This window comes from Lathamus discolor, chromosome 2, assembly GCF_037157495.1.
Source record: "Lathamus discolor isolate bLatDis1 chromosome 2, bLatDis1.hap1, whole genome shotgun sequence".
NCBI lineage: Eukaryota > Metazoa > Chordata > Aves > Psittaciformes > Psittacidae > Lathamus > Lathamus discolor.
This window is the reverse complement of record NC_088885.1, coordinates 67,361,197-67,385,861: the sequence shown is the minus strand read 5'-3', so window position 1 is coordinate 67,385,861 and position 24,665 is coordinate 67,361,197. Positions and strand designations below refer to the sequence as shown.

Sequence of the window (24,665 nt, the reverse complement as noted above, 5' to 3'; positions counted from 1 at the left end):
TTTGTAACAGAAGGCACAGAACATCAGAGGCCTGTGCTTTCTGCAAAATGCAGCAGTGACTCCCCCCAGTTTATATACTGGGCATGATGTGCTGTGGTATCGAATACCCCTTTAGCTAGTTTGATTCAGGTGTTCTGTCTGTGCTTCCTCCTGGCTTCTTGTGCCCCTCCTCATTAACAGAGCATGAGAGACTGGAAAGTCCTTATCAGGGTAAGTGCTACTTAGCAACAACTAAAACACTGGTGTGTTACCAGCATTGTTCTCATACTAAAGCCAAAACATAGCACAGCACCAGCTAGGAAGGAGAAAAGTAACTGTTACAGCTAAACCCAGGACAGTTCTCTAGCTGCATTTCAGATTTTCTCGTCTTTATGAATCAGCCTAATGGTCAAAAAGTGAGGAACAGTTTAATTCCCTTGTTGGCTTAAGTGGTTTATATACAGATCCCCTATCTCCCTGAAAAATGCCCCAACCAATACAGATCTAAGCTATCCTGGATGGGGGTCCCCTTTCTGTTCGAACTGTGTAATGGCCCTGAGGTTCAAGTTTCACTAGGCTCTGCTCTGTAATCCAGCACTGGGCATCCCCAAGAGGGGAACCAAGAAGACTGGAAGAAACCCACAGCTGCTGGAGCTGAACTCACCTAGGGCTCAGATGAGATGATGCTGTTTCTTGCAGCCATAGCTTTCTATCTTCTCTACCAGTCATGCACACTCACCTTTTCTGACATAGGAAGAGCGTTCTCATCACTGACATCTCTTGCTTGCTCTGCACTGCTGCCTCCCCTCTATTACTCTAAGCAGTTTCTGAAAACTACAAAGGAAAATGGACTGAAAATGAAGATGTTTACAAAGAAGTAACAACAAAAATTGCCAAGTACAGGTTAGTAGCTGAGCATTCACTCAAGGTATAGGAAACAGTTTACCCCGTCTCCAGATTTGGCTCAATCTTTTTCTTTTTTTTTTTTTCTGATTATCTTTTCTCTTGTTGCACAAGTAAGGAGGAACAGATTATTACTAAAGTAAATCAGAATAAAGTATAATTCTAATTACTGAATTGAAAACAGAAGAAATGATGACTACTCTGGTAGTGCAGAAAACAACATTAAAATGCCCTACTTTAAAAGAAATAAAGAGAACATTTAGTACAGCTATTTGACCTTGTTCTCTCCAGCTCAACTTTGTTTTTCCCACTGTATATTTGTAGTAAGATAGTAACTGTAATAAGGGGAAAATCCTGTTCCCTTTGTTTAAGTGTAAAACAGACAGGTGACATTTATCAGCATGGCAAACATTTCAAGTGTCAGATATGTTTGGGTTTTTTTAAGACTGCAGCTCAGATCAAGGACTGGAAGAAATACTATGAGAAAGGGGAAGAGGAGGTAAAACCCAGCTGATACGAACTCTTCCACCTAAAATATGTACCATATTCTGAACAAAAGATTTCAATCATGTGAACCATGGGTACCAAGACTTTAAAAAATATTAAATGCATGAAGTATGGATACAGTAAAAAACCCAAACATTTTGCTTATAAATTCTGGAAGTTCATGTCAAGAACTAGAAAGTATAATTTTCTGTTAATGTATGAATGTATGTACAAATTAAATGTGATCATAATAGTTTAACCAAATTTAAGAAGTTCCTTCTTATTGTAGAACAATGCATAACAAAGGCAGATCATATTTTGAGTCAAATGAACAGTAATTTTTTCAACACCAAAATGAAAACATTTATGTGTTTTTAATACGCATTTAAGTGAGACAAAAATATAACTGAGACAGATGCAGCATTTCTTATAATTTTACCTGGATTTTCCAGAGCCAGTTAAAAAGTGTATGCTATTGTTAACAGGAAAAAAATAAATATTTCATATTATTAATTTATTTTTGCCTCATTCACTTCAGAAAAGTTGACATGTCTTTTTTTGCTACTTCCCAGGATGATTAGGCAATTTATTAGGGTAAAAACATTAATTACTTTTAATCAACAGATCAGTTCAGAGGCATATGTATTGCCAGAGGTTTATATCCTTATAAAAACTACAGCAACACCAGCATCTACTTTTTATCTGAGAGAGAAAGTAGCTGCCTTCATGCTGAGCTATTCCGTTTCTTTTTCTTCTTTTGCAGTGGAGCTTCCAATTTTTGCTTCTCTGGAGCAATTTTTCTTTTTCTTTTTGCTGTTTTACCACTTTTATCAGTCCAACAAACTTCATTTTTCCTGACTATGGATGGTTTTTCATCTTCATTTGCTAGGAAAAAAAAAAAGGCAAGAAATTATTCACACTGATACTTACGTCCAGTCTGTATAGTCTAAAATGGCACAGACATATTTGTATCTTATTTTATAGAAGGGGTTATAAATGATTTTTTTTATTTAGAGTGAAATGTGCAATTTATGCTAGCTTTGCCTGTGATATGATACAGATTTGCCTGTGATACAGATGATGTAAATAGATACAATACAGAAAAACAACAGCAAAAATCCAACTGTGCAAGACTTCCTAAGTTTCACTCACCTACCCTCAGAACTAGCTAAAAAAAAAGGCCTCAGACCAATTTTTTTTTTACAGGAAAACAAGACATGCACTTCTATCAAACTATTTCTTATCTTTCTCCAAAGCTTCACAGTAGCTTCCACAGTAAATTATTCCAGTAATGAAAACAAAACTTTCATACAATAAAAGTGAAAAGAAGTTTATGTCCTCCAGCATACATGAAATGGTATCAGATTGGTAAGGATATCTGTATCACTTGCCAGTGTCTTATCCACAGTTCTTCAAGATACCAGAACTTTTTCCAATGCATACACTAAAACCATCCCACTTAGAATATTCCATTTCACAGTCATATCAGCAATTGAAAAAACATGCAGTTCTCTTACCTTGAGACAATGTTGCAACCTTATCAGAGTTTTCTTTACTTTCTGAAGCTCGGTCAAGCCAGACTGCAAGACACGTCAGCCTAGCTTTGGTATTGACTTCACACAGTAAAGACGGTTCCTCTTTAATCTGAATATAGAAAAAAAAGATTAATTAAATATTATTTTTGTTTAAATTTATTGAAGTATTTAAAGTGAGAAAGTTTCTTACTGCCCACCTTCCACTTCCTTTCTGGTGCCTAACAATGTTTAGAACTAGAGACTGCATACCGGTTAATGGTCACATTGTTATACTCTTATTCCCGATACCTTCCTCAGGGGTGGTTTTACAGACAAAAATACCAATGGTTTTAAGAACATATCTTGATAAGCAAGATCAACTGGTTTTCAGGTATATTGGGGTTAAGCTTAACATGAGGAATAACTAGAAGGGTTACAGACATTCCCCCCCCTCAAAAAAAAAAAAAAAAAAGGCAATGGTTTCATAAGTTTCTCTAGAGTAATAGGGGTTTATTTTGTACAGCTAACAAAATTTGAATTAAGTTACTGCATCAGATTCCTTTTTTCCCTTACAAAGACAAGGCTGCTGATCAAAAGTAATTTCTTCAGAGCATGTTTCAAATTGGTTAATTGCAGTTTTATCAGTCAGCTCTGCAAAATACTTGAACAAATATCAGGTATCAGGGGATAAAGTGTCACAAACATGCAACGTAACAGCATCAGCCTATCAGAAACTACTTGCATTAGGATATTCTGCTTCACAGAGCTGAAGAGAGCCCACACTTATATAAAGTTTAAAAAAAATTTGCCTGCTCAGGAAGAAAATAACACATTTGGGAAAAGTAATATGGACAAATTCAGGTAAGATATATAAAGTGTATAAATGCTGTGAGGTATTTATTTGAACTATTCAAGATACTTACAGTGAAATATAGTAGATCCTTTATTACAAGGCAATACATTAAAAAAAAAAATCTAATTGTGATTTTAAAGACAAGCCCAGAGCAAACAATCAACATGGGAAATGTTAAAGACAGGATTCCTTATTGAACTGTGCTACTCAGAACTGTTTGAAAATACAGGAAATGAAAGTACACAGTACAGTAACCTGATTTTTCCAAAAGGACAACCTTTGCTCCCTACATGAACAACCACACCCCTTCAACCCCCAGAGTTTTAAAAGAGCAGCAGCAGTCATCAACATTACAAAAATTCACAGCAGTCCTTAGAACATAATGTAACTGATTAGATAGGCATTAGGTCTGGCCAGGCAGGTCTGAAGGGAAGCATGACTTAGAAAAACAGGAGGCGAGATCTCTGTATTATCATCCGATTTTATAGTTTGCTTAAAAAAAATTACAATAGAGAAATATGCAAGTGCATAAAAATATGTGCATATACATACACAACTCTACTGAACATATCATGAAGGAAGATCAAAACATCCAGATTTCAAGAAAAATTTCCTCAGTGACTCAAAATTAATCTTTATAACAGAACTGTCTGCAGTTTTGGTTGTCTGATATTTTTCCATAAATGTAACAAGCAGTTAAATAGACCAACCTTACTAAGATCCAGATTCCACATTTTAATGTAACCGTCACTGCATGCAGTAACAATAATGTGCCGTCCTTCTCTTTCAAAACTATAGATATCTTTTATTCTGTGAAGAAAATGTAGTACTTTGTTACTTTCTAGCATGGCAGCTCAGTTCAGAACAGAAATCTGACAGAAATTAAGAAGATGGGTAGCAACAGTTTAAAAATCAGTCTCAAAAAAAGCCCCCCCCCCCCCAACAACAGGCAGAAACAGTAATCTGTTTCGATAGCTCTCATTTACAGTGGGAATGCCTGTCTTTGCTAGGCTCGTTAGGATTCAATTCAGAACACAAAAACTTTTAAGCACACACCATTAACGACATCAGTGATATTTTAGCTAATGCTTTTGTGTTTTGATGAACTAGAAGCAGCATTTGGACAAAGATCCTGTGTTCAGTAACAACAGAGAATATGTGATTACCCTCCTATTGTCTGAAAGAAGTACAAGTGGTTTGTTTTATTTAAGCATTGGTAAGACTGGTTAAACATCCTTTAGATGGTCTTGCAGGAAAATACTGGTACCTAGTTTCAGAAATGCAAAGACCACACACACAGAAGTGTGCAACTAATAAATTTAGAACTGTAGTATTTCTAATTCTATAGCTTATTGTTTTGCAACTTGCAAGGATAGCACAGTACTTCTGCTCATACTAAAAACAGACAAGTCCTAAATTTAGCACATAAATAAATTAACGTTCTACATTAAAACAATACCAAAAGTAAAATATGCTGAACATTATAAGTCACTGAACTTTACTGAGTACTCAGCATTGCCAGAAATATCTAAATAGTAAACAAATACAGAATACCTGTTTTCATGAGCTTTGAATTCACACAGGCATTGTTGAGAGTCACAGCTGTAGAACCTTATAATTTCATCACTTCCAGCTATGGCAAGGATAGAGTCCTTGGAATGGGGTGAAAAAAATGCAATTAATTTCATGTGCTTCAAACCAGCCAATTTCCCATTACCTTTATGTTTTCAACTTACTGTAATAAATCTAAGTGAAGAAATTCTCTTCTCTGTTGTGATAGTGCCAGTGATTGAAGCTGTGTCAAGTTTGTAGATATCCACTTTATTTGTTGTCACAGTCACGTACTTCTTTCCATCAGGGGACCATTTAATTATGTGGGCATCTGTACATATTTATACATCAGTATCCACATGTACACAGCTTTTTGCACTTAATATTGCATGAAAATCTAAAAGTAAGAATCTTTACAACCTGCTAGACACTATTTTCTACTTAAGCCTGAGAAAAATTCAGAGGAAAAAAAATAACAGCAAAAAAAAAATTAAACAACTAAAACAATGCTCTTCAATGTTTATTTCTGATTATCAGAAGAGTATTAAGAAAAATAAAACACATTTATGTAAGTGTCCTGACATAAAATTTCAAGCAATAAAACCATTTACTTCAGTGTTACTGTGTTTTCCTTTTGGTAAATGATTATTATAAAGGACATAAGTCATATATGCTTGCCTGCATGTGCAAAAAAGACATTGTGAAAGTTGCTTGCAATTAACTGTCTTGTTGTTTATTCCAGTCTACTTTTCTTAAAAAAAAAAAAAAAGAAAAATGGAACTATCTAATTCTACTTCTTTAGTGGATTTAGACTGATAAACTCACTTTGCTTCAGGTTTTTGATAAACGCTGATCGTCCTTCTACAAGATTCCAAGTTCTGAAAGACAACAGTAAATAAAGTGCATTGTGGTTAAAACAGCACAGTGAAACTGAACTCCTGTCTGCTGACATGAGGCATCCAAAAGCAGCTTTTAAGCATCTCTGTGCCTTCTTAATGCAGAGACAGTGATGACTTCACATATCACTTGCAGACTATAAGGTTGAATTTGTAATATTTATTTTAGAACCCACCATTAACAGTGCAGTGCAGAAAGAAGCCCAATACCAATCTGTGCTGTTAAAAATAGCATTTTATATATTTAAAACACATACATAAAGCAACATATAAGCACTCAAAGTGAAAAATTACTTTTCTTACACTAAGCAAAACCTGGGAGCTTTCAGAATAAACAAGTGTTCCAAAATGCACATATAATTATACATCTACAAGTGACTATAAAGAGTCAGAGCACAACAAGACGCTAGGAAAAGCAAGGGCTGTTTTTAAAAGACTTAAAAATATTGCTGGTACCTAGAACATAAGAAGACAAAACAATGAATCTTTGAACCATATGCTGTGCAAATATGCTTTATCAGTGTTGCAAAGTCTAGTCCAAAAACAGAATTGTTGCTTATAACAATTTACTAAGAGTTACTGTATTATGACTCTCAGCATTCCTTCATCAGTTTCAACTCACCTTAATGTTTTATCTGTTCCTACTGACAAACATAATTTCCCAGAAGGATGGATAGAAAGAGATGTCACATGCCCCCTGATAAAACCAAAACAATGTGTTAGCCACATATACTCTTTACAAGGAAAATAAACATGAAAATGTATGTGAATAAGCAGAATTAGGAAACTCACTTATGTGCCTTAATGGATTTCAGGCACTCCCATCTCTTTGTGTTCCAGATACAAATTACCCCATCTTCAGCCCCACTCAGTAGATGTGCAGTACCATAGAACTCCAAACAAGTTACTGTGCCTAGGAATAAAAGCCAGTGCTATTAACAATGTTGTACATACCAAACAGTTACCACACAGAGAACATATGAGTTAACAGACAAGCTTAGAGCATCAAAACATGCCACCTATTACCCCACCCTTCGGAAAATCTGAATGTATTTCTTCACGAAACCCCCAAACGTTCCTGTTATATTCAATCATTGATGTGATTCAATGTATCTATCAGCTGCCTGATAGCCAATACACATCTGAACTCTTATCTGGTCTGTTCTCTGAAACAGCAGTGCTCAACCACTGTGGCACAGAGCTTCTACCAGTGATAAGAAATGCTCCTAAAAAGCCCTGCTTTTGGCACACAGCTGAATTTATTCTTTACAATTCATAAATTATATTTCTATAATAAATATATATTTTTATTATATTACTATTTATTATATTACACTATTATATCTTATATATTTATATATAAATAATATGTAAATGATATAATATAAAAATAATATAAAATAAAGATATAATAATATATTTATTATATATTCTATGATTATTATATTATTATATATTACATAATATTTATAATTTATGCTTTATAAAGCACCAGATTTACCATAAGCACCAGATTTATCATGTGTGAGCTGAACACAGGTACCATGTTCAGTCTAGCTCTAAGTACTTTGGCTATCAGGAGAAAACCAACAATCAAGATTGAGCTACAAATGACAAAAACATAAGTGCTTTGTTTGGGTTTTTTATTTGTTTGTGGGTTTTTGTTTGTTATGTTTGTTTTGTTTTGGTTTTTTTTTTTTTTTAATTATTGAAAGCAGCCCTGTGGAGAAGGACCTGGGGGTGTTGGTCGATGAGAAGCTCAACGTGAGCCAGCTTCAGTGTGCGCTCACAGCCCAGAAAGCCAACCATATCCTGGGCTGCACCAAAACCAGTGTCATCAGCAAGTTGAGGAAAGTGATCTTCCCCCTCTCCTCTGCTCTTGTGAGACCCCACTGCAGTGCTGCATCCAGCTGTGAGGCCTCAACATAAGAGGGACAAGGACATACTGAAGTAAGTCCTGCGGAGGGCCACAAAGATGATCAGAGGGCTGGAGTACCTCTGCTATGAAGACAGGCTGAGACAGTTGTGCTTGTTCAGCCTGGAGACGAAAAGGCTCCTGGCAGATGTTTTAGTGGCCTTCCAGTATCTAAAGGGGGCCTAAAAGATATCTGGAGAGGGACATTTTTTAAGGGCATGTAGTGACAGGACAAGGGAGAATGACTTTATACTGATAAAGGGAAGAGTTAGATTAGATATTAGGGTAAAGTTCTTTACTATGAGGGCGGTGAGACACTGGAACAGGTTGCCCAGAGAAGCTGTGGCTGCTCCACCCCTGGAAGTGTTCAAGGCCAGGCTGGATGGGGCTTTGAGCAAGCTGGTCTAGTGGAACGTGTCCCTGCCCATGGCAGAAGGTTGGAACTGGATTATCTTTAAGGTCCTTTCCAACCCAAACCGTTCTGTGATTGTATGATTCGGATGGCCATTAACTGATCACACAGCTGTAATTCAGAAGACACAAAGTGGGAAATGTACCAGGTTAACTCTTCTGGCAGCAGCATTGTCCTCTCACACCCAAGCTCTCTTTTGTGTGGCTCAAGTCACACATCTGTGACAGGACAAGGACACTGGGAAAGATGGTTCTTGGGAGTAGGCATGGTCTAGATAAAGTGTCCTGGTAGACCAAAAATGGCTTATGAGCCATTTGTGTGCCATAACTTCATAAACAGTTAAACCTAAAAATAATTGGAAGCAGCTGTATTTGTGGAATAATACCCAAAATAATTTTTGGATTTTTATGCTCAAAAGCTTCCCTTGCTTGTATTGTCAGACTCTGATGGCTGCAACACCATCACTATTAATGACTTATTAAAAAAATGATATATATTCAATTTCCTTCTTCTGACAAGGGCCAGTTTTTCTGCTGTAAGTTTCTAATATCAATGCTTTTTATGAAGAAAAGCTCCCTTACCATTGTGCTGCAGCAGTGCCCCATGTTCTACCTTCTTTTTCATGTCATAGATTTGGATTGTCTCATCTTTGCTCCCAGTGACCACGTATCTGTTATTCACAGCTATCGCTGACAACGAGGCAGTGTGTGCATGATGTGTAAAATCAGGGGCAACCGTCCAGGACTGTAAATGAAAGACAAAATAAACACGTCTCTCTGAAGCTTAACTTCGACTTCATCATCCCGTACGTTTTCAAGCAAAACATAAAAAAAAAAAATATGAGTAAAAGGCAAAGGAATTACGCGTAGCTGTAAGTATAATGGTATCTTACTGAGTTAATGTGCTCTCAGGAGATTAGTCTGAACAATTAAGAATGCAAACCACCTCCAGTAATGAGCGTTGGGCTTAGATTAAGCCGCCTGTGAAAAAGGATCTCCACAGAGATAAATCTCTTGGACGAGGAAGGTGGATTCTCCCTATTTTCCACCATTGCAGGCTGGAGACACGCCTTCCACCTGACACCAGCCCCGCGAAGCACTGTGGCACCCATCCTCTGCACTGCTGTTTACTCCCAGCTCCGCGCTGGACGGCTGCGAGGAACGAGCTCGCTCCGCAGGGCTCTGCGACCGCGTGGCCGGTCGCTTCCCGGAGCTCCCCCGGCAGCCCTACCCGAGCACCCGCGCACCCGGGTGTCCGTGGGCCGCTCCCACACCGGCGCCAGCAGCGAGGGGCCGAGCCTGCGGCTGCCAGAGCCTGCCCCGCCCCCGAGGCGCTTTAAAAGCGCGGCCCGCGCCCGGTCCCGCGGCCGCGCAGCGACGAGTCGGTGAGTGTTTGGGTGCGTTCTTTCCCCTGCTCCCCCCTCGCCCCTGAGAGTGGGCTGGCGGGCCGCCGTTAGGGTGCATCCGCTACCCCCCCGTTCCCGCCGCTTCCCCCGCGTTACCTCGGTGAGTCGCACAGCGAACCCGAAGAGAACCTGCTCGTAGCAGCCCGCTACCAGCTCCATTCCACCCCAACGCGTGGCAGTAGCTTGGGGCCCTGCTGCCCTCAGCCGCGGTCCGCCTGCCGCGCTGCCTGCGCCCGCGCCCGTTCTGGGCCCGTGGCTAGAGGCCGGCAGCGCTCCGTCGAGGAACGGTCTGCGGCCTCCGGCAGCCGTCGCGGAGGAGGAAGTGGTCGGGGGTGGCGGCGGCGGGGGCTCCGTGGGTCAGGCTCCGCGCAGGGCAGCCCAAGCGGGAGGTCCTCGCGGGGCGGAAGCAGGGCTCGGCCGCTGCTGATGGCGGCGCGGAGGATGCGAGGCGTTAGTGCTGGGATCGGCTGGTGGGGGGGACGGGGTATGAAGGGGCACGCTGCGGTGACCGAGGCCGGGCTGTGGGGCAGCCGGCGGGAAAGGGAGCGCGAACCGATCCACTGCGCCACGGGAGGAGGGAGCGGCATCCTCCCTCCCCGCGGGGCCTCGGCCATCGCCTCACGGGCGGCTGAGCCGCGGGCGGGGAGGCCTGGCTAGGCCCGGCGGGTGTTGGGCCTAAGCGACCCCGCTCCCGGTGACTACCCACCCCCCGGGGCGCAGCGTAAGGAGCGCCGTGGCCTTCTTGTGAGGGCCCTGCGGTGTTTTCCTTATTTAGTATTTTTTATTTCCGCTTCGTGTCTTATCGCGTAGCACAATAAGGGGGAAGCGCGGGTGCTGCTGAGGGCCGCGGCCGGGCGGGGCGCACTTCTTGTCGGGCGCCGTGGCTCGTCTTTTCCCGTCGTGCTGAGTGGCTGATAAAAATGCGTCACGGCATGGTGCGGCCCTGGCCTAGGCTCGGAGGGTCCCCGCTGCCCTGACCTGGCTCCGCTTTCGTTGTGAGCGACATTAACGTCGAGGGGGGCTGCTCGCCCTCCGCTTGGCTGAGCGGTGTGAGCACAGGCGGTTTTATTTGCAAATGGCTTCATCTGCCTTTTTGGCAGTGCAAACGTAATGTTATAAGCGTGGAATAAATGGTCTGGTGAAATGCGTGTGTAGTCCAGTTAAGGAGGTGGTTGAATTCTGAAGGTTGAAGCTGCCCTACTGCTTAAATGAAGCAAATCACAGCTAGCTGTGATTGTAGCTACAGTTAAGGCAAATGGAAAAAAACCCTAAGTGCTGGTTTAACGACTTTTAAAATATTTTTGCATTTCAGTGAAAAGCTCAAGAGGCAGCCTTCAAGATCTGACAGGGAAAGGGCACAAAACTGCAATTTTGCATCAAAGTCCACAGTAACTGATTGAGAAACAGTTGCATCACTCGCCTTGCGATAGCCTTTTGCAATAAAACGGCTTTGTAGTGTGTGCCATCTTCTGCTAAATCCACACGAGTAAAAAGAGGTAAGTTAAAAATACATGAAGTTGTGAATTCGGACATTAATATTTCAGTTTTTAGAGCATGGAGGGGTTTATGGTTCCCTTTATCAAAAAGTAATGCTTGACTTAGAGAAACATCACTGCGTGGATGTTTTTATTAATAATGACCTTATTTGACAGGATGATGCTGCAGGTCATAATTCAGGTAATGAGCACAGTTAGTAAGAGGGCACATGCTAACTTCACTAGTATATGCTTGTATTTAAGGGCTTGTTTGTACTTGACTGCTTTCTTGGGCTCAGAAAGAGTGCAGGGATGAAGTAATGACATGCATGGATGCTCTTAATTATGACATGGCTATCCTGTGTCAGGTCAGTTTAATCCGTTTTCAGAGGTAGTAGCGGTAAAAAATGAGAATTGGTGAATGAATGGCTGTATATGGAAGTAGATGCAAAATATTTTGCAAATGAAACATTTCTGTATTGATACGGGCTGGATGACTAGGGTAAAAGGCTTAAAGGCCATAGGAACCAACAAAGAGGTATGTATGTCTTCAGGAAACCGTATTCACTGGTTTAGTGGTAGCAGTAAAAGGTCATTTGTTGTTGCGAGCTCAGTGGTAATGAGTGAAATGGAACAGGCAAAAGAGAAGATGTAGCTGAGAAAATGTGCAGAGAAAGATAATGTTAACCTGTACTCTGCCCTTTTGGTTTATTTCTTTTGTTTTTTATCATGTAGAAGATACCACCACTTGTTTTTAGCTGTGTAATTTGTGGTAAAAGTAAATCAACTTTTAATTTAGCTAAAAGGAAAAAAAAAACACCTGAGGGGCTGTACAAAGTGTATTGAAGCCTCTATCTCTGATGCCTTGTTTTTAAACTATTTTAGAATGTGGATTTTCCTTATTACTGTGTTATATGTAGGTATTTCAGGAGTAAGGTTAAGGTGTAGGTGACTTAAAAGCTCTCTTAATTTTCGAGTGCATTTGCTAGTGGGAAAACTTTGTGGACTATTACATTTTAAGAAAATGAGGATGACTTGTAATCATAATCCCATTGGTCATATACTGTCTTTATTGCTGTTGCTTTAGCATGAAAAGTTAAAACTTGGAACTCTAAGTTCTGAATTAATAATATTAAAAACGTAAGTCAAGGTGAACATTGTTGCAAGTAATGTGTCTGAAGGCTCAGATTCTTCAACTACTTGTTCCTCTCCCGCGTCTTTTTCAGCTGAAGAAGCTGAAACTGAACCAGTGCAGCCGTAGCCTTCGAGAAGGGCAGAAGACAGTTTGAGCCATGGCAAGCCAGGTAAGATCATTTGGTCAGAAATTCAGGCTTGCAGTGCCTAAATGGATTCCAGAACCATACTCAGAATTTCTAGCAAATGTAAAGCTGAAATAGCTAGCTTGCTCTGAGTTGGGCGTTCTTTTAGTCCTGTGATTTCTTCTGGCAATGTAAGTGGTGGCTGTCCTCAGGACACTTAATTGCATCAACTGAAGCAGGTTGGGGGCATAACATTAAGTTTTCCAGTTTGGATTACTTGAGCATGAGTTCTTCTGAAGGACCTTGCGCGTAACACTCTCTATATAAGATAAACATAGAGGTGTTCTAGCGGAAGAACGTTAAAGCGTGCGTAAGTAAAAAAAATGTTGCGAAATACCATTCTTATTTTTGGAAATCTTTGTTCTTCAGAATCTTAAGTGAGGGAGGCAGCCTGTGTTAATATGGCTGTTGTCTCCCTTGTCTTTTCTGTAGTTGCCCCACTTCCTTTTTAAATTGTGCTTCTTTGGGTTTTGGTTTTTCTTCCCCCCCTTTTTTTTTTCTTTTGCAAGAGGTGCTTTTTTATGCCTCTTCCTGGCCTTCCATCTGGGTTTGAGTTTTCCTTCAGCCAAGCTAGTGCCTCTTCCAGGTCTGCTTTCTCCTTACATTCCATTAATCGGCCTCCTGTTGTTCCTGGCCTGGGAGAGCGAGTCAGAGCTGGGTAGTGAGGAAAGGCATCTCACATAAAAGAATCCCTAGGTGAGGGGAGATAGGGACAGCTGAGATCCCTTCTAGGCAAGAGTGATGGTATCCTGCCTCTTCATCACTCAGACTGCTGCTGCTGCAGGGTTTTTTTGGAGTCCTGGAGCTCGAGTGGAACACAGTCCAGTCCTGAATCTAACTGACATTTAGGATTGGCCAACATCGGAGTGCTGTCTGCTTTTTCCCTAATTCCAAGAGGAAGCGGTCGATCCTATAGCCAGCTTGACAAGTCAGGGGAATATGGCTGTTCATACAATCCTTTGGCTCTGTTATTTTTGCCAGGCGTTTTCCCCAGAGGCTGCTTTCCCTCATGGGAGGCGGAGGGAGAAATGGGACCCCAGGCTTCTTTCAAGGGCAAGGTGAATATGGGGAAATCACCTGTGGTGATGGGGAGTGGGAGGGAGGAATGTAAATGAAGCTAAATACTATAAAGGTGATTTTTTTTTTCTCCCAACAGGAATTGCTGGCGAAAAAGAGAGAATGCCTTCAGGCCTACAGCTGGTGGAGAACGCCACAGAAGAAACGGAAGAAAAAGAACAAAATAAAGCCAGGAAGAATAGAGTTTGTCCCTAGTAGTACTGCAGCCAGGTAAAGAACTTCTGAAAGCAGCTCTAACCCTTTTATCTGCTGAAATTAATAGTAACCAATGAATACCATAGCTTATTTTTGAAACCCTGAAATGGTACACCTGGTGCCTATACATTTAAGTATTGTTAATGGAAATGCATCACCAATAGAGTAATGAAGCTATCTTGTCTGCTTCTGCCATAATTGCTAAGAAGTGGTGGCAAAATAGTTACAGCTTTTTTGAATCATGGCTGTAACTTGAGTTAACTTTTTTGATGCTTTTGTGCTTTCCTCCCCTTCAGACAATATATGCCCTTTTTTTAGAAAAACAAATTCTTAGTTTTTTATAAAAGGGGTCTTTGAAATCCTTTTTCTTATTTTTATTGTGAAAGTGGCAGAATGGACCCAGATAAATTGAGAACTCGGTGTGAGAGTGGTGGCATTGCAGTTCTGTACATTACTCTGCAGAGCTTTGCAGTCAGTACTCCTCTCAGAGTTTATTTCCTTATTTGTGCAGTGATAACTACCTGCCTGTGTGTTAGGTACCTTAATAATGCAATCAGCTACCTTAGTCTCAAGCTTGAAAATTGTTCTCTCATCTTTCTAAAGACCAGATTATTCAATATTTGTTGGTGAGCTTACTCCGGAAGTGGATGATTTCCAGCTCTATGACTATTTCCTAAAGAGGTACCCCTCGTGTATTGACTGCAAAATAGCAACAGATCTGCTGGGATACTCCAGGTAATGCCTATGAAAATTTGTAATGCTGTCAATGTTTGCTTCTATAAGTAACATACAGGAACTTGCACTGAAACCATTTCTACATTTTCTTGAGAGGCAGGAAGACAGATTAGTCTCTAGGATTGTATTTTTTGTCTTTTAATGGCATAACTACTCGCATTTCTAAAATTTCCTGGTGTAAGCAGTTAACATAATCTTCTGTTTAGCTGTATGTGTATGTGCATGAAAGCAGTTGGTGGGAGAAGGGTGAGCTGTCACCAAAATACGTGCTGCTGTGCTTACATACAGCAGTGTATCCATGTAGTCTTTTGCAGTACTGAAGACAGTAATTCCCTTTTTACATGTGGGAGAAAAGTGTAAGGCCTGGCTAATCTCGGGGTTGGGAGACTGAAAGTGTATTAACAGGTAGTAAATAAAGCTTAGCAGAAGTTATACATGCCAGGCAGTGAGTCAAGCAGGGATGAGTGAGTTTACTGTTCAATGCTGGCTGTAATAGACTTCATTCAAGAAGCTTTAGAGAAAGGAAGTTTAAAAAGAATGATAGTATAGTAGTAGGAGTGGGTTAATAATTAACTGCTGTAGATGCAGAAACATGGAATCTGATTACTTACACAGATAGCAATTAAACTGTATAGTTTCACTGGCTCTCAGCAAATTGCATCGTAATGCTATCAAAGAACAAGCTTTTGGCCCAAGATTTTAATTTTATGAAAGCATCTTCTGTGTAAGTGCACTTGCCAGAGAGGTTGCTTAGCTAATAGAAGCTATAGTAGCTGCTATCTTCTGGGTGTTTTCTTTTTTGTAGAAGACAAAAATTGAATTCATTAGCTTTGTAATTGTTATGCATACTAGAATTTATTTTCTCCCTTTTGAAAATTGTAGAGGGTATGCCTTTGTCAGATTTGGTGAGCAAGGTGATCAGATGAGGGCACTGCAAGACTGCCAGAATGCACCAGGTCTGGGGGGAAAACGAATCCGGCTGAGCATAGGAATTTCTAAAAGGTAATAAATGAGTTGTGCATTGATACAATAATTCTAAATAATCAGATTCTTGTAGCTCTGCCTTTTTAAAGTCTGTGGCTCCTGTATAATGGCTGTACCCACAATGCAGTCTACAAAATAAAAATGCAGAAGGACTATGTTTTGACTCAATGGATTCATCAACCTCTTTCAGGATTGCTGGGGAATCTAACTCTTAGTCTAGCCAGATCATGTAACTTGGGCTTAGCTGCTGTTGTAACCAGCTTTAATTCTTAAAATAGCAAAGCTGAATGCATTCATAGATATTTTCCAGGATTGGGCCTGAAGCAGGTAGAAGGAACAAGAAGTGTTTTTGTATGCTGGGGAGCTTTTCTTCTAGACCATTCTCTCTAGTTTAGGCAGTGTAGCACATAACTGGTTTTACAGTGTGGTAGCAGAGAAGGGAGCTTTAAAGTGGAAAAACACAGAATATAGTAGGGAAGAAGCTAAATGAGATGTTGCTGAAGCAATTTTAGAATATTATGCTTTTTAAGTGATTGGGGCAGCAGGGAATTTAGAACGGCTTGATTTTGAGGGTTTATTACTCTGCCTGCTCTGTACTCTGTCAGTTATTTAAGGCAATTCAAGTCCATGAACAGAGAAGTGATACCAGATTTGATAAACTTCTGATACCCTGGATAATTCTGTAAATGTCGCCTCTGCTTTAGAATGGAAATGCTCTTACACAGGAGAGCACTGTCCAGAATAGCATTGACTAAATTATTTGCAGACAAGAAGAGGTCACAGAGAAACATGTTTCCTCACTTCTGCTGCCCAGAAGAATGTTGGCAGTACTTCCAGATTTTTATTTCATACAGAGATGCATGTAGGAGAGAAGTTACTAGCAGAAGACTTTGAGACATTATGTAGTCATTTTTTTACAACAGTAGCAAGACAATAGGATACCTGATTGAGAACATGTGTAGCTTCACAGTCATTAAACTAACATAGGTATCAAAATACACATCAGTAATCTGTATCTGTTTCTGAATGGCTGAGTACTGTACTTTCTCAGCATTAAAATATCCAGCCATCAGAGTAGTTTGTCACTAAGACACATTGGAAACTCTTTCTTTCTGAGCTCCTTCAGCTTGCATTCTTGACAAAAAGCCTGGTTCTGAGTTTTCTGTAATGAGGTGGAGATGCACAGAAATTGGACTCTGCAAACACAGGAGGCCTGCCTGAATGAAGCCAGTGAAGCAATGTCTTAAGCATACAGGATTATTTTTGAATGTGCAGCTGGACTTTGTGAATGTATTTTCATGTAGCGTACCTCTGGTTTTGTACTTCTGTTTTAGTACATACCACACTTGTGCATTGATTCTAGTGTTAAGTTGTCCCTGGGAAAATGTATTCAGGTGAAAGAAAGTAGTGAAAACTAATCAGCTGGCCCTATGGTATTAACCAAACAAAAGATAGAAGGGCTAACTAAGACTGAATGCATCTTTAAAGCAGCTGTGCTTGACAAGTGTCTCTGGTCTTAATAAATTTGATTTCTATCAATAGCTTGCTTGTACAGATACTAAATATGCTCAAAATGAATACCAGTAAGCATCATTGTGTGCATTAATCCATGAAAATGACTACTTTTGGTATTGCAGAGGTGAAAGAATTTGCTTCTGTATAAACCTGAGAATCTTGTGCTCTGATTTAGACTGTTGCTTTTGGGCAACTATTCAGAAAAGCTTCCTTTTAAACTTTGAAGTCTGTAAGCTAGTAAATTGTTTAACTTCAGAACTGGGTTTGCAGTTTATTGTTCTCAAATTCTAACTCTATGTAACTTCTCATGTTGCAGACTGAAAGCAGAATTCCAGCGGTACCAGTCATACAACTACAATGATTATTACCAAGATTATCAGAACTACTACTCACAGTGGAATTATGATCCTTATGCTGACTACAACTACAGCTCCTATACTCCCTATGATAACATGCAAGCTGTTGGAGACTGCTCTTTAGGAGATACTCTTATGGCTCCAGCTGTTTTTGAGGTAAAGATACTACACATTTGCTTTAAAGAAAAAAGCTCAGAAACTTTAAGTTGTGTGAATTATGTGAGAGCAAAAAGTCCTAAAACTGAAACCGTGCTTTCTGCTTAGTGTGGGTGTTAAAATAACAGGCTTCATTGAGAAGTATCTTTTAAGTGCTTAAGTACTGCATCTGTAGAATTAAGAGATTAATACACCTTTAGTCATGTATGCCAAATGACAATTCAGATGGCCTACTTGTGTAGGCTTCCTCTCTTCCTGTTTTTCTGATGTACTTTGCTTAATGCAAATTGAAGAATTACTTTAGGATGGTCTTACCTTAGATCAGCTAATTTCTCAAGTGAAACTTCCAGAAGTCCTCTCCAGCCTGAACTATACTGTTACTGTAAAAGTCGGTTGGAGAAACTCTGTGATTTGGGAGTACAAAGTTATTTTGTATTTGTGATGCTTTCCAAAATGGATTATTGTTACAATTCAATTTAAGAGTTTGGGTTTTCTTTTTTCTCTTAAGGAAACTTCAGCGATGACTGAAATCAGTGATGACCTTATAACTGAAGGTAATTGAGTTTAGCCATACTTGCGCCCTATAACAATACAAGCCAATGAGTATTGCATGAAGAATGTTTTGCAAATTCAGCTGATACAATGGGATCCTCTGTATGTTAAAGTTGAGATGAGGCTAGGATTTTAAAGCTGATAGTGGTAGACCACATCAAGTAGAATGGGACATTGTCAACAACACAGTAGGTTTCTTTCTAACTTTGCCTTCATTCTTCTGAAATGGTCTGATACTGAATTTGTGATGTATGTGTATTGATTTGCTAAGCATATTCTGCATTAAACTCGTGAATATGCAAAAGCTTTGTTTGCAGAAAGCTGAGATAAAAGCTTAAATTGCAAGTCCTAAAAGGAAGATTCAGCTTGTGCCTAAAGATTTGGTGCGAAACTTAATTGTTTGGCCTGGAAGGTTTTCAGGCAATTCCTTGCATAGAGACAATCTTGTCAGTGTTCAGAAACTGTCCTAACACACATTGTAGTAGAAATTAAATGAATTTGTGGAAATTTGCATAGTTATTTACCCTTAAATATGTTCTTTATCTTGGAATGCCAGTGTAGTCCTAGCATTCTAATACACAAATTCCAAAAGAAGCTGGACTTGTCAGATTTGTTAAAATTCTAGGTGAAAAAACATCTTGCTACCCTTACTATTAAATCTATCACATTTAACTAAAACACGTTTTATTACTTACTTTTTTGTGTATGTGTGCATCCCTCCCACTTGTACTTACCAGACTTTTATTTTTAGATCCACAACTTTACTTGGATGTTGATGAAATGAACAGACAATTTATGGAGACAAGTGAAGAACTCTATGATTCCCTCATGAATTGTCACTGGCAGCCTCTGGATACGGTCACTTCTGACATCCCCTCTGCTATTTAAGTGTCTTACATAGCATGACCGTAATGACCAAGGTGCTAAAATTACATTTCTTCTACATTACTCTAGATCATAAGTTTTAAAGCACAATGATAGGTTGCATTTTTTTGCTATGCTTTTGACAGTTTCTGTAATCTTTTTTTTTTGTTGTTGTTCATCACTCAGAGCATCTTGAAATCATGTAAATATTCTAGAAATGTAAAGAGTTCAGTGGGGTCTAAAGATAGACTTGCCTGTGTAAATAAAATTTTGTTTCTGCAAACCTGCCAGCAAGGGATTTTACTTACATATGTGAAGCACATTCTCTTCTGGCTTGTGGAACTTAGCTGGAGGCAGTAGGGGTATTCCACCTGCCATTGGTATGGACATCAGGAGTAGCAAAAACTAGTTCTCACATCCAAGTTACCTAGGCAATCTCTTACAAGCTCATAACACATTTGATTAGATGGCATGTGTATATGGGAGATGCTCCCAGAGTTTGCCATGGGAATGCTTGGGCTGCTTCTGCAGTCTGCTGGCACTCGCTGTACTACTGTTGATCTGTTAGGTCAGTTAAAATTGCTTTATCAATACATGATTTTAAACATAGATAAGGGCAAACTTTCAGCTGCCATAGCTGCAAACATTCCAAAGACTAAAGATGATCCCTGCTGACAATTTTATTCCGCCCTTCTTCCTGTTAGTCTTCTCAACTGACCCTTCACAGCAAAGAAACTGGTGTAACATAATACATGCTCTTAAACTTAAAAATCTTCTGAGAAAATAATTTTTTAAAGGAAGAAAAATAACCATTGAGAATAAAAGTATCCTAGTAAAACTTGTCACCTAAGTTTCTAAACATCTAATTTTTTATTTCTTATTTTTTCAGTTTTCATGCTAAGTTGTTTGATAATGATGAGGTTATAAAATTTTTGTAGTGTGAAGACTTTTCAGTATTTGAGTCAAAGGGGACTGGGAGAGGTAGCAATGAGGAAAGTTCTGCTTTAAGCTAGCAACTTCTGAGTGGCTTCTTCTAAACTCTTCTTATAAGGAAGGGTATAAAGTACCTTCCAGTCATAGGGACTTCTTAAGCCCATGTGTTTGCAAAAGTATTTACTCTGCATAATGTACATGATAAAATAAATTGGGCTGGAAACAGAAGAATACTCTTCCAAGAAAACAGGTATCAAAAGTTATCAGAGCTAATAGCTGTGGAAGCTACTAAAGCTAGTGAAGCCATTTGCCATGTGTGTTTTTGGGGCAACCTAAACCATAATTGCTGTGATGGCAGATGAAATTCTCTGGCTTTTTTTAATGACTTAATTACATTAAAATTGTGTTCATAATCTATGTGCTGTTCTTAAATTTGAAATGTTGTATTTCAGAGTAAAGACTTGGTGTTGGCAGATCATTTCTAGCTGCTAACCAGATTACAGCTTAATTTTCAGCTAGGATTATTTTTCAGAGTTCCTTCCATGAAATGCAGATCTTCTAAAACAGAAAAGGCTTGTGGAGTACTATAGGAAGTTCATTCTTCCTGGATTTTTTGCAGATACACATGTAGGAAGAGACAAAGCAAAAAACCTCACCTAGACAGGAGGAGTAGCATCACAGTTATAGGAACTGTTTTCCCTGCTTTGGAGAGATACAGTTGCAAGGTAACTGCAACTGCTTGGAGTTTAGATTTCTTGGATGAATGTTTCCCTTGTGTGAAGTGGTAAGGCTTTGGTAATGGCAGAGAGACAATGAGAATGTGTCAGGAAGCCGAGTAAATAAAGCAAAGAGAATCTGGGTAGGAAAGGGGGTGCTTGTGTGCTTGCATAGAATTGTTTCAGAGGACTGCAGTAGTGAGGAAACTCAAAGTTAGTAGGTGCAGGCCTCCTGAATTTGGAGTATTAAAGCTTCAAAACCATACAGGATTTGATGCCAGTTCAGTTGTGGTGCGTATACAGGATTTGATGCCAGTTCAGTTGTGGTGCGTAGCTGTGTTGCTTGAGCTGGATAATACAAAAAGGTTTGTTAAGGGATTTTGTACCTATCAAGCACCAACACTACGAGCAGCATGACAGCTTGCAGGTCTGTGCTGTGTTGTATTGTGCTTTGAAGTGGCTTGCATATCATCGCCTAACATTGTACTGAAGTTGCAGCAAGTAACTTGTTAAACGCTTTTCTTGTATTACCAGTTAAAAATTAGATGCTAAAGCTATGCATTGGCTCAGCAGAACTCCTATGGAGCATCTATGCTAATTTTTTTTATTTGGGAGGTTGACTATGTAATAAGGAGCCCATGTAGCTATGGGATTTCACTTAAGTCTGACAGTGTACTACCATAGTATGTAAACCTCAAAAAAAGTCAGTCTGTAGCCACCCCAATTTATGCATATTTTACCTGTTAACAATGTCTCTGGAGTAACGACTGTTTCAGACATGCATGTGCCTTCTGTAAGTACCCATATAGTGAAAATTCTGTGAAGGTAATGCAGTGAAAGAGGTGGTTTGGGCTGCTGTTTCTCCCAACCTGAGAAGTGTTGGGGCTGTATTGTCTTCCAGTCAACATATGAGAAAAATGAGGCAAGGAAGAGTCTGTTGAGAGGCAGCCCATGTGATACTGTCCTAAAATAGTTCTCTGACCTCTTTTTCTGTCTCCTGAGCCTTGCTAGCTTATTCCTCCTTCCAGTTAGGAGATGTGGGATCAAGATAGTGTGCAGCACATACTCTTTACAGGAAAGGCACTGACTGTAGAATTTCTTCCCTGTAGTATTGGTGTGGTGTTACCCATGAACCCCAAATACAGGAAACAGGAGTGCATCACAACTGTGACAATATGTTGCTGAGACTTTCTACTGAGTAAACTTAGAGCTGTTCCACAACTGCCCATCTGCACTGGCTAGCTTAAGAAACACCTGAACACATGCTCATGCCTGCCATCGGTTCTACAAAGATCTGATTGCAATGGGAGCATTTAAAAACAAATCACAAGTCTTTGAAGCAACTTTTTCAACACCAGTTTATTTCATTTTTAGTTGAGTTGTGTCTCTCTTTCACCCAGCTGAAATGTGGGGTTAGTGGTTTGTTTTTGGTTTTTAAGCTTGATGAAGGTTTTTTTCCCCAAGAATATCTAATACTGGTTTTATAAACTCTTCATTGCACCTAGCTGTGATAGTGCCTTTACTCAAAACATGCTAATTTTTTTGAGTTGTGTTTTTGTTTTCTATCACTTCTCTGCACAAAGAGGTTTTAGTAGGATGGCTTGAGGGGCTACTAAACCTATAGTCAGTGAGCAGGGAGAAGGAAACAGGCCCGAAAGGGTACAAAACAGTTAAATGGTACTTAAGCCATGAATGTTTCTTTTTGCAGGGATGCTCTTGGACCAACAGCTTCTTTCTAGCGCTACCTCAAAGTAACTTGCAGATATAACTCACAGGGAAGATTGATCAAATGGTGATGATACCTATCATTCTGCTGGAGATTATATATATATTTGCCTTTCGTTTCATCTTCTAATAACATATATTTAAGTTCAGTGACTTATGTCAATAGACATTGTTTGACTACATCAACAAGTATTTCTGAGTCATGAGTGTCATTAAAGGCATGTCACTGTATGGAAATTGTTCTAAATAAGTAAAATGAAAGTAAAATAAGTAAATAAAGCAGCACTTGAATTTACAGAGCAAACATAGTGTAGCTGCCTTTGACACCTCCATGGAAGAGAAAATTGTGTATACAGGTTGCTCAATACATTTGGTGTGCATTGGAAAAGGGGAGTCTTGTCTTCAATTTGCCCAACATGTCCAGTGCAGAAGTGGTTTTAGTCAGTTCCCCACATCGGTATCATCTTAAGCGTCAGTGTTACTGCTGATGAACATCTGTTACTAAAAGGCACACAGTTGGTAAATCTTGGCCATAATGTAAATATGTCATGGTATATCCTTCCTTGCCATCCCCTCAGTTGGAATTTAGCAGGATAATTGCTTCCTGAACAGAAGAGAGTTATAATTCCAGGCTAAAATGCTAGTGTTTTCTTGTATTTTGGTGATTAAATTGACACAGATTTTTTTTTTTAATAGCTTATCGTAGAAATGGAGCCTTGTCCTAAAATTGGGCTGCAGGTGTCGCACACCAGCAGTTTACATGAGATGAGGTGGCTCTTGCAGGTGACTTCTACACCTGTAAGTTCCACATCTGTAGGGGATTATCTACCACTGTGACATCCCACTTCACACATAATTATATTTATGGCAGTAGGGTAGGAGAGGAAAAGACTGGAGTTCTGTACTTCATGAGAATAAGTACCTGGAAAGTAATTCCATGCTGTGGGAATTTTGGAAATGCTCATCTTTAGGTAACCATGAGAGCAGGACTGAGAAATGGAGGAGCAGCAGGTTATGTAGGAAAGCTGGGAAGATACTGATGAGGTTAAAAAACATTACAAAGCTAAGACCAGCCCTGTAACAGCCTTCCTTCTGGAAGTGGTTCCTTCACTGCTGCTGGTGGTGCATTTCTTAAGGCCTTTGGAAACACCTGTACTGGAATTGCCCCCAGTGAGTGTGAGGCACTGGTACGGGTTCCCCAGAGAAGCTGTGGTCGTGCCATCCCTGGCAGTGTTCAGGGACGGGGCTTTGAGCAACCTGTCTAGTGGAAGGTGTCCCCCCCATGGCAGGGGGTTGGAACATGAGCTTTAAGGTCCTTTCCAACCCAAAACATTATGATACACACACTCTTCAGGTGTGTGCTGTGACAAATGCTTTTGTTTCTGGTTGAGGGGGTGCACGCTACATCACAGCTCCATCTTTCACTGTGAAGCACCTCTCTATGTAATTTTTTTGGTACATTCTATGACTTTTTATTACTGACTTCTACACAGGAAGGTGTGGTTTTTCTCTCTGCTCCATCATTACCAGTGTGGATCAATGCTCTTAAGATGTAGAGCTGCAAGATTTTCCTCAGCTTTTAGCAGAATAAAACGCCCACACACCACTTTTACATGTTAAAAATTTGTACTAAAAACGAGGCCGTCTTGTTTTGAGGAAGAAAAGGCTGTGTTGAAGCTTTTTATACTCACCTGCTTCCATCCGCCAACACCGAGCAACATCTGACCTGCAGGTTCTCACCTGCATTGCTCACCCAACTCCGCCTAATGGCGGCACACCTCTTGTCCCAGCGGCTCCATCCCTTCCGTGCCGCGTCCTTCCGGGAACACGGGAATCCCCGTTCCCCGTGGCCGCCCGAGTTCGGCCGGCATGGACAGGGGGTGGGTAAGTTGCCTTCCCGGAGCGGTGTCACCCCCGGCGGGGCGCCGCGGCCTGGCCGTACCCGGCGGGGCCTCACTCCGCCACACACCTCCGCTCCGTGCCGCGGCTTTCCTCCCCGCCCGCTGCGCGGTCCCCAGCACCCACCGAGCGCGCTGCCCGCGGCCCGGCGGGCTGAGCCGCTAACACCGCCCCCCCCCGCTTCCCGCGAGCGGGCGGTGCCCTGGCGCGCGGGGCCTGCCGGTCGGTCCCGGTCTTGTGACGCAGGCCG

General features: G+C 40.5%; 2 protein-coding genes across 6 annotated transcripts; one reads left to right on the top strand and one right to left on the bottom strand.

The window, feature by feature from the left end:
* Positions 1 to 1,723: 1,723 nt before the first annotated feature.
* Positions 1,724 to 10,172, bottom strand: PAK1IP1 (PAK1 interacting protein 1). Its single transcript, XM_065667320.1, has 10 exons — positions 10,011 to 10,172; positions 9,091 to 9,253; positions 6,975 to 7,095; positions 6,805 to 6,879; positions 6,112 to 6,164; positions 5,472 to 5,617; positions 5,290 to 5,387; positions 4,446 to 4,545; positions 2,886 to 3,012; positions 1,724 to 2,253 (listed from the first exon to the last, which is right to left on the bottom strand). The coding sequence occupies exons 1-10, from the start codon at positions 10,071 to 10,073 to the stop codon at positions 2,093 to 2,095; spliced, it is 1,107 nt and encodes a 368-aa protein (XP_065523392.1). The 5' UTR covers positions 10,074 to 10,172; the 3' UTR covers positions 1,724 to 2,092.
* Positions 9,794 to 22,904, top strand: LOC136008297 (tRNA selenocysteine 1-associated protein 1-like). 5 transcript variants are annotated; one of them, XM_065667324.1, is made up of 9 exons: positions 9,794 to 9,893; positions 11,227 to 11,410; positions 12,616 to 12,693; positions 13,865 to 13,995; positions 14,584 to 14,715; positions 15,598 to 15,717; positions 17,531 to 17,726; positions 18,235 to 18,280; positions 19,030 to 22,820. In XM_065667324.1, the coding sequence occupies exons 3-9, from the start codon at positions 12,682 to 12,684 to the stop codon at positions 19,164 to 19,166; spliced, it is 774 nt and encodes a 257-aa protein (XP_065523396.1). In that variant the 5' UTR covers positions 9,794 to 9,893; positions 11,227 to 11,410; positions 12,616 to 12,681; the 3' UTR covers positions 19,167 to 22,820. The 5 variants fall into 5 exon arrangements, with proteins under 5 accessions (XP_065523396.1, XP_065523395.1, XP_065523394.1 ...); XM_065667323.1 differs by lacking the exon at positions 9,794 to 9,893 and adding an exon at positions 10,278 to 10,364; XM_065667322.1 differs by lacking the exons at positions 9,794 to 9,893; positions 11,227 to 11,410 and adding an exon at positions 13,690 to 13,766 and having other exon boundaries at positions 12,614 to 12,693; positions 19,030 to 19,198; positions 22,500 to 22,904.
* The last annotated feature ends 1,761 nt before the right edge of the window (positions 22,905 to 24,665 follow it).

Excerpts from the sequence above, each read along its gene's own strand:
- PAK1IP1 (XM_065667320.1), bottom strand. The coding sequence starts at position 10,073 with ATGGAGCTGGTAGCGGGCTGCTACGAGCAGGTTCTCTTCGGGTTCGCT. Across the intron at positions 7,096-9,090 it reads GGCACTGCTGCAGCACAATG|GCACAGTAACTTGTTTGGAG; the intron begins GTAAGGGAGCTT and ends TTTTATTCCTAG. Across the intron at positions 6,880-6,974 it reads AAATCCATTAAGGCACATAA|GGGGCATGTGACATCTCTTT; the intron begins GTGAGTTTCCTA and ends TGGTTTTATCAG.
- LOC136008297 (XM_065667322.1), top strand. The coding sequence starts at position 13,737 with ATGGGACCCCAGGCTTCTTTCAAGGGCAAG. Across the intron at positions 13,996-14,583 it reads CCTAGTAGTACTGCAGCCAG|ACCAGATTATTCAATATTTG; the intron begins GTAAAGAACTTC and ends ATCTTTCTAAAG. Across the intron at positions 17,727-18,234 it reads TGGCTCCAGCTGTTTTTGAG|GAAACTTCAGCGATGACTGA; the intron begins GTAAAGATACTA and ends TTTTCTCTTAAG.